This window comes from Petaurus breviceps, unplaced genomic scaffold, assembly GCF_028583685.1.
Source record: "Petaurus breviceps papuanus isolate PSGF00001 unplaced genomic scaffold, PetGlider_PUasm1.0 66, whole genome shotgun sequence".
NCBI lineage: Eukaryota > Metazoa > Chordata > Mammalia > Diprotodontia > Petauridae > Petaurus > Petaurus breviceps.
This window is the reverse complement of record NW_027186442.1, coordinates 5,418,449-5,432,616: the sequence shown is the minus strand read 5'-3', so window position 1 is coordinate 5,432,616 and position 14,168 is coordinate 5,418,449. Positions and strand designations below refer to the sequence as shown.

Sequence of the window (14,168 nt, the reverse complement as noted above, 5' to 3'; positions counted from 1 at the left end):
GAAGATCTGTATAAGCGGCAGGAATTTCCTTGCCCAGAGTTCCCTATATAAATAAAAATACAGTATCTGCAACAAAAATAGAAGGAAAAAATTATTGTGTTAAAAGAAATATTCAGTTCATCTTAAGTTTTTCAGTACTTTTTAGGTAATGAATGTTCTAATTGGAACCACTCAATCCTGTTGAATTCATATATATTTTGCTAAAAGTTCTTTAAAAATACATTCAACTTATAAATACATTCAGTTTATAACTGTTAACATCTGGGTTAATTCAGGGGCATTATATTCTCAAGATCGAATACTTCAAGCTATGGGAAATATCACATTGGCATTTCATCTTCTGTGTGAACGAGCAAATCCTAGCTCTTTTTGGCTGCCATACATACAGACCCTCCCCAGCGAATATGATACCCCTCTCTATTTTGAAGAAGATGAAGTTCAGCATCTTCAGTCAACACAGGCTATACACGATGTCTTCAGTCAATATAAAAATACAGCTCGGCAGTATGCTTATTTCTATAAAGTTATTCAGGTGAGTCATTGTTTGATTGTTGAAAATAGTCAAAATTGTTAAAAATTGTTCAGATGGGTGAATGAAAGAAGTTAGTGGTATAAAGAGGAATCTTTTTTAAGAAAGTGAAAAATAAACTTTGTGTTGTTTAAAGAAATTTAAAAAGGACAGTCACTTGTTCACATTTATTTCATAAGCGTCATAAAATATACTCTTATAAGGAATATTATGGCTTATCTGTAATCACTATAAATAGGTAACATTTAACGTCATGGAATTTTTTTGCTAAAAAAACAAATATTGTCAGTAAATTCTCCATCATTTTTTTAAAAGCACAAACACAGAAAAGGGGTTTCTCTGTTTTTTAGGTTCATGAAAAGGCTTTGGGGTTCATTTGAAAGTCTTTGTTACATGTCAGTGGTGAAATTTCTCATTTAGTTTAATAAATGATAATATTTTGTTGTAACCAAATTAAATAATTATATAATGGGATAAATTTTTCTTTAAATTTTAAGTAGTTTTACTGTATGAAAGTATAGGAGAATTCATTAAATGATTAGGAGCATTTGAATTATAGCTGACTGTTCTCTGTGTTTCACTCATCTGCTCCACAATTATCCTAAACTGGCATTTGAAAAAGAACCAAGATCTTTGTTCCTTTATGAGTTAAGAAAAAAGAGAAGGGAAATGCCTTCTCAATTTTATCTTTATTTTCCCTTCCTAAAGCTCTCAAAAGTCAGCTTGTAGGTTTTTATGTCAGTTTGGCTCCAACCTATCTCCCAGCTTTATTTTTCTGTTAGCCTAATGAACTCCAACCAAACTGGTGTTCCTTGAATTTGACATGCCATCTCCTATCTCTGTGTATTTGTAAAAACTATACCACTTAACTAGAATGGTTCTTTTCTCATCTCCATTTCTTGGATTATTTATCTTCCTTCAAGATAGGAAGCCTTCCCCACCATCACCTTGTTAGTTTTCTCTAGTTTTCTGTTCGTTTTCAAATTACCTCATATTTGCTTATGTGTTGGGTTGTCATTTGAGCCAGATCTTTTTCATATGCCTATACTTTCTGTCCCCAATATATTTTTACTGGCTAATGACTTTATATTATTTATAATTTTTCAGATTCATCCTTATTGTCCATTAATTATTACTTTTAATTTAAATCATAGTTTAAACATTCTGTGTATTTATCACAAATACATCAAGAGTTGTTTTCCTTCTATCTACTCCATGCATATGGTTTGTGTATTACCCTAATCAAAATTGATAACTGAGATGGCTTTTCTTAGGGGAAAACATTCAAGTCAAAAGAAGCAAAGTATTTAACTGTTAAATTTGAAACTTGAGTAATTCAGGAAAATCTGTTAGCTTTTTTTAAGACTTGCCAGTTTGATTTTTTAAAACACTAAAAGAAGCAAATAAAATTTGTGGGTTCTGTACTTAAGTATAGTTCTAAAATCACTTATTTTAAACTTTGGTTTTAATGTTAATTAGAAACACTAAAATCAGACTCTTAAAAGTTTTATTTAACTTTAAATTTTCAATCATATTTTTTTTTTGATGGCTAAGCATTATCTACTTCTAGCATCTCTAAAGCTTTTGAAATTCTCTAGTACAACAAATGGAGTGGCATTTCTTTTCAGTAATCTATAACAAAGGTATTTCCAGAAGCATGATAACTTTCACTGAGAGAAATCAGTTCCATTTTCAGATTAGAGATACTGAAACAGTGGCAAATAGACTGAAAATCTACTTGGTGTTTTACTTTTGACATGTCATTTTCATTTGCAAAATTGCTTATTGTATGATTTTTTTTAGTTAAAAGTTAAAATTTACATTTTAAAAAATCCTACAAAATTTTATATCAGTACATCAACAAGAAGTTATTAAGTGCCCACTCTATGTTCTGTGCTAGGGATGTAAATACAAAACATTGCTACAATGACGTTATCATAGACTGCGCCACAATAATAACTAGCACTTATATAGGCTTTAAGGTTTTCGAAGCTCTTTACAGACATGACCTCATTTTATCCTCACAACAACCATAGGAAGTAGGTACTATCGTCATCTCCACTTTACTGATAAGGATCTGAAGAAGACAGAAAGAAGTGACTTGCACAGGGTCGTGCAAGCAGATGTATTGGAGGCCACATTTAAATCCAGGCTTTCCTAACTCTCGGTCCCTTTGCCATAAGAGTGCTTTAAAAGTAGAACCCTAATTATTCTTGTAATAATGACCTTTTAGTGTTTGAATTGATAAATCTTAGAGTTTAAGATGAACTTTCCTTACATCAAATATAAATAGCAGTATAATATATTTCTAGTTGTTGTCTATAATACAGGTATTTTCATACCTCATTAACTTGTTTTAAAAAAATAATGTTTATCATAACCTTTTTTATATCATGGGAATTTTTGGAAATATACTCTCTCACCCCACTCCACTTGGAAATTGTATTCTCTCATGTAACAACAACAACACAACAAAACAGTTAAGCAAAAAATCTAATAAAAAGCATTGCTTGTTTACAACATTCTATCCTTAATAGTCCTCTCCTCTGTGCTAAAAGGAGGGAGATATATTTCCTTAAATCTTATTTAGAACCATTATTAGTTGTTTTTTTTTTTTTTTTAAGCAATGGGAGTTAAGTAACTTGTTCAAGGTTACACCGCCAGTTGTTTTGTGTGGGTGTTAAGTATCTGAGGCCAGAACTGATCCCGGGTCTTCCCGACTCTGGGGCAGCACTCTTACTCACTGCACCACCTAGCCGTCCCACCATTATTAGTTTTAAAAATTATTCTGTGTTTAGATTCCTTTTAGTGATTTTTTTTCCCTTTTACATTGCTATTATGGTCATTGCATACATTGCTTTATAATAAGTCTTCTCTAAATTTCAGTTGTCTGCAAGAATAGTAGAAATTCTTTCACAAAAATTAAAAAGATTTGAAAAACATTTTGTCTGACTTATTTTTTCTATTTTATTTTTATCCTATATTACTAATTATTTTACTATATTAATAAGTATCCTATATTACTAATTATTATTATACCTTTGTATAAAAATCTCTAGTTCTCATCGTTTATTGCTTACTCCATTCAGGTGGTTTTACTTAGATAATATGAAAGAAAAAGTATCTGAAATTATCATTAAACATAAATATTAAATTTTATATAATATAAAATCATTAAACAGGTAATATCTACTATTAGCAAAAAGTCTACTATTTCGTTTCAGATATTACCATGATTGTCATAAATGGGTTTGGTGACCTTGTAAGCTGATTTGTTATTGATCTTTTTTTTTTTATTTGTGGCACAGTACAAACTAGGTAAGCTGAGACTGCTGCTGTTTAGGAGCAGTTTAAGATCTGATATGAACACAGTTGTCATAAGGGATATATGGACAGATGAAGAAACCCAAAAAGGATGAAATACAGTTTTATTGTGTGAGTGAAGAGGAAATCACATATTTAGATTGTGGTGCAGAGAAATGTCCACATATCCAAATTAATCAGGGAATATTTCAGAGGAAAGGAGAACATGAGTACTGGCTAGGAGAGAATTAGGCCAGTTGTGAATGAGATTTAATGAGAGAAGGCCAGAAGTAACGATGAGATCTGTTAGAATTCCTTAAGTGAATATTCCCCAAAAGGGCAAATTAAAGAGATCAGGAAATTGAAGGAGTAGATCATTACTTGAAACATAGGCAAAAATCTTGATTTTTACATTTTTTTTTCTAGTTTAAAATAATTCCCAGTTAGCTTATTTTTTGGTTAGTTCATATTGTTTTAAATACTCTCCCCTGACTTCTGTTTTATAATTTTCACTGCTTGATTTAGCAAAGTATAATTCTTACCTTACAAAGAAAATATAACCACCTAACATTAGCAAAGAAGATACAAGTTAAGTAAACTTAAGTGACTTTTTATAGCAACTTTTCTTTGACTAATATTTTAAGAATGTGTCTGTCATGGTATGGCCAAGAGGTGACTTCAAAGTAGAAGTTAGTTGGAAAATATGAATTAGATGACTGACTTTAAGTCTTAAAATAGATTTATTGTATGTTCATTTTAAATATAGAAGGCAAATTGATGAGGAATAAAAATCTCTTTTAAAAAAATAGGATAAGTCAAAATGAATTTTTTTTTTAAAGCAATTGGGGTTAAGTAACTTGCTCAAGGTTACACGGCCAGTTATTTCTGGGTGTGGTGCTAAGTATCTGAGCCCAGATTTGATCCCCAGGTCATCCCGACACTGGAGCCGGTGCTCTTACTCGCTGAGCTACCTGGCCACCTTGAGTCAAAATGAATTTTAAGAGAATATATAATACTAACTATATTTTGGTACCCAGGTACCCCAAATCATATTCTTCTAACTTCAGCATCCAGCAGTCTCTTCCACAGTGATCCATTTGACTTCTTAGACATCACTGGGATTTAATGGAATGGGACTTGTGCTTGGACTATGATTCTAGAACAGTGTATCTTTTTCAAAAGGAACATATTTGATAGGGATGGGGATTGTAGTCTCATACATATTAATAAGACACTTTGGTGAGGAAATCCAGTCCCAGAGTAGGGGAAATATAGTATATTGTATTTGGATGAGAATCTATAAAAGGAGGAAAAGAAAAAGCAGTGTTTTCTGGAGGATAAAACGGTAGTAATATTCAGATCACCTAGAAAGGAGAAATCTATAGAGTTTGGAAATCAGATTATAAACTTGGCATGGAAACACAATCTTGAAGCTATCTAGACATCTGTTGGAATTCTCTTTGTTCACACCCTCATTTTTCCTTTTCTCTATCCCTCTCCTTCTTAAAAGCAGAGCAACTGATGCATTTGTGACTTGCTTTAATGATAATCGTATCCCTCAAAAGGTAGAGGAAGTAATAAGGGGAACTGCAATTCTGGACCGGATTCTGATTTACAAGGAGGAACTGGTTCCTGAAGTAGAAATTTCCGGAACCGTGGCGGCAAGGGCAAGTGACCAATTCCCTCAGAGTTCATGGTAGAAGAGAGGAAGGCTGGGCATGATCTGTCTTGACATGCACCCTAGATTTTGGAGAGAGCAGATTTCAGACAATACAAGGAAAGTACAGGTAGAATCTAAAGGCCTGATATTTTTGAGAGGAAAGACCTCACAAGATAGGAAACTTTCAAGAATGAAATTCTGAAGACTCAAGAAATGGATTCCATTGAAAGGAAAGTCAGTGCTGCCTAAAGAGACTGATGAGTATGCCCAAGAAACTCACTGACCAACTGATTTTTAAAGACATATGTAGAAGATGGAAGCAAGAGGAGGTAACAGGATGAATACAGAAAACAACTACAGTCATGCAAGAATAACATCAGCAGCACTAAAGCTCCACATGAGCTGCACCTGGCAATAAGTGCTTAGGACATGATTTTTTGTTTGTTTGTGATGGTTCAGGCAAAAGGAAGATGAGAGAAATGGTAGGACCACTGCTCATGGTGGATAGGATGATGATAATGGATGATAGTGAAAAAGCTGAACTACTCAACTCTTATATTGCTTCTGTTTTCTCTTAAAAGGAGAATGATCTTTGGACTGGGGAGGAAAGAACAAAAATGGTTTTCAAGGAGTAGAAACCCAAGATCAATGAGGAGATGGTAAGACAGCCTCTAGCTGCCCTCAAGTTCAAGTCACTAGCTCTAAATGAACTACATCCTAGGGTTCTAAAAAATGAGAGATAAGATTGCTGAGCTGCTGTCAGTGATCTTTTAAAGATATTAGAAAATGGGGAAAATACCACAGGATTGAAGGCAAATGTGTCCAAGTTTGAAAAAAAAGGGAATGGGACAGACTAACTATAAATCAATGAATGTGACTTCTTTGATACTTCAAGACAAAGTTAAGTTGAAGAAGTCAAACTCACTGCCCTATTATAGTTTGAAGATTCTGGAAGTCTTCCTCTGATACTTTATCATAGGATAGAGGTAACCCTGAGTTCCAGAAGATTATGTCAAGAGTATACGGGTTCTTGCAAGTTCTGCCATTCTGGAAAGGCTTAAGGTGTTGGTCCTTATTATAAATTGTCTACTTGCCAACGACCAGTCTAGCTAACTATAAAGAGGCTTATTACTAGTAAAATGGCCACAAGGTGATGAATTCTTTGTTCGTGGCCATATACAAGTTTGCTTTCTATTCCTTGCAAAATTTTAGAACACATTTTTAAAGAAGTTTTATTGTTGCCTTTTTTTATATCACAGTCAAATATTTCCTCTTTAACATCTCTCTTTCTCTCTCTCACCCAGAGTCACTTGCCTTTCCCAATGCTGTCTTAAGAGGAAGGAGTATTCCATATCAGTTTTCTAGGATGAAAATTTGTGCTTATAGTTCCTTAGACAGAAATCAGTTTCTTTTTAGTATTCTCAGAGACCTTAATGTTTGTCATTGTGTATTTTTATTAGAACATGTTATTAGAGAGCCATAGACTTACATCTGGAAGAGACCTTAGAGATCATCTAGTCCAACATTCTTTGATGGTTTTTGAGTTCTTGGAGAGGCTTAAGTAATCACTAAAATCCAGCATGGGGTCATCAGGAACAGTCATACCTATCAGAGCCAACTCATTTTCCTTTTGAATAAGGTTGCTAGACTGGTAGCTCAGAGAATGCTCTGGATTCGGTTTTCCTAAATTTTAGCAAAGCATTTTAAAAATTCTCTGCTGTTTTCCTTGTGGAAAAGAGTCACAAGTAACTTGGAGAAAAAGCACAAAAAATATGTATTGTTCATTTCAGTATTATCCCTAGTCCTAGACTCTGATTTTTAGTTTCCAAAGGGAAAATAGTGTGGTGGTAAGCCCAAATGAATTAAAATTACTCAGGGCAGGTTTTTAATGCATTTTTTGCAGAACTGGCAGTCTGTTTTTGCATATATATCTATGTAACTGTTTTCCCTACAATACTGTATGTGCTCACAAGGTGAGCATTTATTTGTGCAGATTGCTTTCCAAGACTTCTCCTTTTATGTTTTGGGTTTTTTTTTTTTTGGAGGGCAGGTCAGTTGGGGTTAAGTGACTTACCTAAGGTCACACAACTAGTAAGTGTTAAGTGTCTGAGACTAGATTTGAACTCAGGTCCTCCTGACTCCAGGATCAGTGCTCTATTCACTGTACCACCTAGCTGCCCCTGACTTCTCCTTTTAAATACATATTTTGATATGATTCATGAGGAGGGAAATTAAATTGTTTTGGATAATAAGAAACTTTACACTCAATGAATTTTTAGACCGAAATCACAGAGTTGTGTGAGGGAGCTGCGATCATTTAGTCTAATCTGTATTTTTCTAAAAATCCATTCTTATAGTGTCAACAAGTGACCATATGACCTCACCTTAAAAAACTTTAGTGAGAGGGAGCCTATTACCTTCCAAAAGAACTCTTTCCACTTTTGTACATTTCTGATTTTTTGGAAGTTTTTCCTTACATCATATCAATATCTACTTTTCTCTTCTTTTTCTGTCCCTCCCCTCCTATCCAGGAAATCCCTTTTCTGAATTGTAGCCCTTCAGTTAGATGAAGACAATTATCATGTTCCACTTAAATATTTTCTCTTTAATGCTAAATATCACTAGTTCCTTTAGTCAGTTCTCATATGGCATGGTCACCAGTCCTCTCACCATTCAAATTATTTACTTGCAATAGAGGTCCTTCCTAAAATGTGATGCCCAGAACTGAAATGGACCCAGATTTGGCCAGACCCAGGCAGATTCAGTGGAATTACTACCTCTACTACCTCTTTCATTCTGAACATTTAGTTTAGTCTTCTATGATAATAATGTCATTTGCTTATAAAGTTCCTGCTTCTTTTACTTCAACTAGTTCTTTCTTTTAAATAGTGACCTTGACTAAGACACTTCATTTCTTTTCCCTGTGTTCCCTCATCTGTAAAATGAAAGGGTTGGCCTAGATTGTCTTTAAGATTTAATTAATTCAGCAATCACTTATTAAGCTGCTGCTAATGTGACAGACACTGTATTAGCAGCTGTACCTTTTGAATGTTGAAATTATCATAGCCTGGGACTTAGAACTTGGAGCCTGTAAGGGGAGATAGCAACATATCAGATTTTCTGCTTTCAGTTGGATTGGACTTGTAACAGATCTCTAGGTAATTGAGTCCTTTATCACTCTGATGGTTTGTTTCTGTGTCAGTTTTGTAATTCATACTAGGCAAGTATTGTCCATATTCTCTGTCTAATTAGATACAACTACATTGATATTATTGGGCTAATTAGGGTAGGACCCTGGCTTTACAGCCTCAAGAATAAGGTTAGTGCTGGAGGGAGGACATGGCAATGTTGTTTGGGTAGACATTCCCTTGGAGGCCCTGCGTCTGCTCATAGCCACATTTAAGAATAGTTTGTCTTACAAATGCTTTTCTGTTAGGAGGAGGATTTGTCATACTCCTTACTACTGTTATCCTAGACCATACTTGGATTACTATATACTTCAGTGAATCACAGAAGACTGATCATCAATGTAGAATTTTATATTATTAAACCTATCAATTAATTTTATTTGCTGTATATTTTATTAATGCTCTTTTTTGACATAATATTTACCATTAATTCTCTCCTCTCAGCAGAACCCTCCCTTGTAACAATAAGTACCATGTTTCCCCGATAATAGGACACTGTCTTATTATTTTTTTGGACAGAAAAACACCAGAGGGCTTATTTTCAGGGGAGGGCTTATTTTAATGAACATTGACAGCAATTTTAATAAACAGGTAAATGTGAACAAAAAAATGTACCTTTATTCAATAAGCAAATCACTGGGGAAGAACAGGTTGACGCGCTCACTGCTGCAGCTCTGATTGGATGCAGCTAGGAGCACGGGCGTGCATTTCACCCGGGGGGGCAGGGGGCGGCGCGGTGCATACAGAGGGTACCGTAATGTAGCGTGTAGCGCAGGGGATCACCTTCACTACAGTAGCAATCTCAATAGGGCTTATTTTCGGGGGAGGGCTTATTTTAGAGGAATCTTACACAGTAAGGGGAGGGCTTATTTTTGGGATAGGTCTTATTATTGGGGAAACACGGTACGATCAAGCCAAAAAATTGAAAATAGGGGTTATGTTTGAAAATATATGCCTTATACCATACCTTTCTGAGTAAGAGATTAGGACTATACTTCATCGGTCCTTTGAAATTACAGTTAGGCACTTCCTTGAGCAGACTTATTCAGATTTTCAGTGTTGTTTTCTTTACATCTTCAATTCGTTTTAATAAGCATTTACTGAATACCCACTCAGGAAATATGTATTTAGCATCATACTGAAAATTCTGTGGGAGGTACAAAGTACAATGATATTGCTGCTTCCAAAGAACTTATAATCTTATTGAGAAAACAGGGTGCATACAAAATACAGAATAATGCAAAAGTATACATGTGTCCAAAAGTTAGTTTTTGGCAAAAGTCAGGAACAAAAGATATCAGTATGGTATAGATCTTGAAATATTGATGGAATTTTGATACCTGGAGAGTCAGAGTGGGAAGAAAGTTAAACACTGAAACTATGAACTGAAGATGGATATAGAAAGAGCCTGATAAATAAATATTGAGGGGGGAAAGAGACCTATGTTAGATTAGTGGTTGTGAGACTGGAGAAGGAAAGGCATTAGGAATTTTGAAGGAATTTATAGAGTATCATAGCAAATATGATATTTCATGCTTCTGTAGAAGAGATTCTGAAATGGCTTAAAGGTCTTTTTTGTTTTGTTTTTTAGTGAAAAAAGTGAATTCATGATATTCTAGGTACTACAGCTTTTATAAATGATCTAACTTTGATGGACAATTGTCCAGCCTCATATATGTTATCACTTATCTCATTTTCTTTGTTCCTATTCTCATATTTTTCCTGTGCTTGGAAATTCCCTTAATTGCAAAATTATGATGCATATAATTTAGTTCCCCTATAAATCCCCTTAAAACTGCATAGCCTATGATCTCCTTTAATTTGGACATGACTTCCTAAAAAAAAAGTTAGTATGTGGTATCATTTCATCAGTAGATATGTCCTTTTTTTTCTCAGATTTTATCTGGATATCTCAGGCTATTCATACTTGTAGTTCTTTAAACAAAGACTATATGTCCATCAGTAGGTATATTGTGGAATGGATCTCCTTTAAGTGCAGTCTGGACTAGATTGCCTTTGAAGTTAATTCTAATGCCATTAGTCTGTGGTTTACACAAAGATGGTGGTTAGGGAATAATTTGGAAATAACAGAGAGCAGTATGCTAGCCCATCCCATCTACTTCCTCCCTCTGTGCCTTTGCCCATTCTTCATGTTTTTCCTTATCTTTCCTTTTTGGAATTATCTTCCAGTCCCAGTTCAAGTGCCACCTCCTATAAGGAGTCTTTCCTAATCTCCTAGTTGTTATTACTCTTTCTCCTCCCTTGAAATGTTTTTGCATTCACTTTGTTGATGGTTTATACTTACTTAAAGATGTGCATGTTGTTTTCTCCCAAAAGAATCCCAGAAGGTCAGAAACTATTTCCTTTTAGTCTTATTTCCAGTGACTAGGGATCAGCTATTCTGTGTACTGTCAGGCTGTTGATTTGTCAGAACAATGATCAAAATTAGTAAAATAGGAAGGAATAATAAAAAAAATACAGCATATAGTTGACATAATTCAATTCTAAACTCTTTAAACAATTGATAATGAAAAATGGATAATGAACAGCAGAAACAATGACTGTAATTTCCAATTAATCTCTTTTTTTGAACAATAATAAATTTATTGACATATTAAAATGAATTTTAATTATACACCCACCTGATAAGATTCCATTTTATAGTAAGTAAAATACTTTTTTAAAAACTAATGTTTTTTGTCACATGATTTCAACACAAAATAATGTTAGTGCAATTCTCTTCACACAAGTAAAAGTGAGACTGGCTTTATAACTCAAATGTTAAAGCATAAAATGTGTTTTGGTTTTGTTTTTCCTTCAGAGTAATAACTTCAGAGGCAACTAGGTGTTACAGTGGACAGAGTCCCATGCCTAGAACCCGGAAGACTCATTCTCGAGTTCAAATATGACCTTATGCATTTAGTAGCTGTGTAATCCTGGGCAAGCCACTCAGCCCTACCTGCTTCAGTTTTTTTCATCTGCAAAATGAACCGCAAAAGGAAATATCAAATCATTCTAGTAGCCTTGCCAAAAAACCCCCCCAAATTAGTATAGTATATGAAGAGTCACATACCTTATCTTTTTTCCTAAAAGGTACATTTGAAATTACTTCAGCTCAGTTGTTTTTCAGTCATGTTATAGAATTAAAAAGAAATAATTTCTTAATTTAATTAAAAAAATAATTTAAAAAGAAATAAAATTTTACTAAAATATCTAGATTTCTCTAATAGTAAAATGTTTTCACCCAATGAACCAGCAGTATCACACTGGTTTTCTTTATTCTTCCTGAAGGAGTTGGATCATGATCCAAATGTCTTGTGTATATATCATCACCTGGACCCAAAAAACATTGGCATTTCATTTTTGCATTTTGGCTCATTCTCCTTAGTTTTCATTACTTTAGTCAATCACCAAGCAACGTGTCGATTTATAATTTGTTTATAAAATCTGAGGACATTTATAAAATGGTGAATATTTTGATGAAACTGCCTAAACAATTTGATGAGTGACTAAGTAGCAGAAAGGCCTATTAATGGGTTGTTACCTACTTTCTCCAATAGATGTCAAACAAATTAATTTTTGTAAGACAATTGCTGTCACAAGGAGACTAGATGAACCCCCAAAGCATGTTGGTAAACACTTGACTTATTTGCTAAGCAGGGATATAAATTCATTATATAAACTCACAGAATATAAACTCATTCATAAAATCTTACAGAGGAGGCTGATGGATGATTATGAGCAGTTTTATCTTGCAAAGCATAGAGAAACAATAGCAGATAAAACCAATTTAAAGAAAACTTAGCAAGAGAACCAACTATGCAAAGGCTTCCTGAGGGCATTTGAAAATGAAAACAGTAAACAGAAGAAAAATTAAAGAGATTTTTTTTTTAACAAACTTAAAAATCAAGAACAATTGCAACACCACAGTAGGACTCTTTATATAACAGTCCCAGATGTGTTGTAGAAATATCAGTAAAGAGAAAAATGTCTAGAAAAGTAACTGGAGGTTGGGTAAGTGGTACAGTGAATAGAGCACCAGCCCTGGAGTCAGGAGGACCTGAGTTCAAATGTGACCTCAGACACTTAACACTTACTAGTCATGTGACCTTGGGCAAGTCACTTAACCCCAATTGCACTACCTTCCCCTCCCCCCCAAAAAAATGGAAAAGTAACTGGATTGGATGCAGGTTATAAAATTATGTCATGTGCTGGATGTGATGTAATTGTGAGACTGCTGAGGGATCATTTCATTAGGTGGGATCATTGGCCCATAGTTCTGGAGCTGACAGGGACCTCAGAGGCCCTCTAGTTCAGCCTTCCCATATGTGAAGGAGGAAAAGTTCCTAAAAGTATGGAAAACATCTCTAGTGTAGCTAATATTAGAGGGGACAAAGGTGACCAAGAGGACTTCAGAAGTTATCGCTCTCTATGCCTATAAATTTTTCCTCTGCAATATCTTTTGAGATTTTTCTACACATTGACCCAGGATATTACTGTTAAAGTTGATGTAGACTTTAGCAAATGACATTATACAATGGACCACCTCTTTCCCATGTCACAATATGTTGAGAATACATGTGTCTCACTGTGCTTATTGTTTGTTAATTATGAAAACAGCATATGATTTAGTATAGAAAGTGTTACCTTATCTCTCATCCTATACATCAAAATAATTTAAAATACCTTGAAAGGTAAATCAAAAAAATAACTGTTCATTGACCCTCCAGCAGCAGGCTAGGCATAAAAACAGGGAAATGTATGCTTCATAAAAGTATTGGCACTTTGATGGAGGAGCTTTAGCACAGAGTTGAAAAAGAATTTCCTTGGATAGTTAGGTTCTCCAGCTGCTTCTGTTTGCTGATGATATTGCATTGCTTGCATCAATTCAGGGCATATTGCTAGAGATCTATATAACCACTTGAGTTTTGTCTGACTTAATGAAAGACCAAGGGGGTGAAGGCCTGTTTTACAGATTTACCTGAGGTTGGATACACAAACTGTAGAGCCTGTCTTATTTGTGTGCATATTCATACGCACACACACATATATGTCTATTTGTATACACGTGTATCTGAGACAAATGATACATATGGACATTGAGTTGGGCTCAGAATCAAATATGAGGAGAATCTATATTGCATTTAGGAAATTGCAGAGTTTCTCCATCGACCCCACCCTTTTCTTGGAACAAAGACCAGTCTTTTTAATGCTAGTGTTGTGATATATTGCTTCTGGACATGGGACACAGTAGTCTCTAGCAAACTGAAAATGAGTATTAGGGCAGTAGACAGTGAAGTGGTACATGGAGTAGGGGAAGAGATGTTATAAGGGAAATGTATATTGAGAAGATAATCATATGGCAAGAATGAGAATTCATGGATGGACAGTGACAGTGCCTGGTATACTTTAAGCATCAGGAATAGGCAAGGAAGACTTTCAACACGCTTAGCAGACCCATTGTGGTAAACTTATGGGAGCACATAGA

The 14,168-nt window shown here is 34.6% G+C and overlaps 1 protein-coding gene across 3 annotated transcripts in view; it reads left to right on the top strand.

The window, feature by feature from the left end:
- LOC138173880 (actin-histidine N-methyltransferase) overlaps positions 1–14,168 on the top strand; it is a 137,141-nt gene that overhangs the window by 53,690 nt on the left and 69,283 nt on the right. For all 3 annotated transcript variants that reach the window (XM_069103954.1, XM_069103955.1, XM_069103956.1), the window contains one exon: positions 276–532. In XM_069103954.1, coding sequence (XP_068960055.1) covers positions 276–532 — 257 coding nt within the window. The remainder of the gene's footprint in view (positions 1–275; positions 533–14,168) is intronic.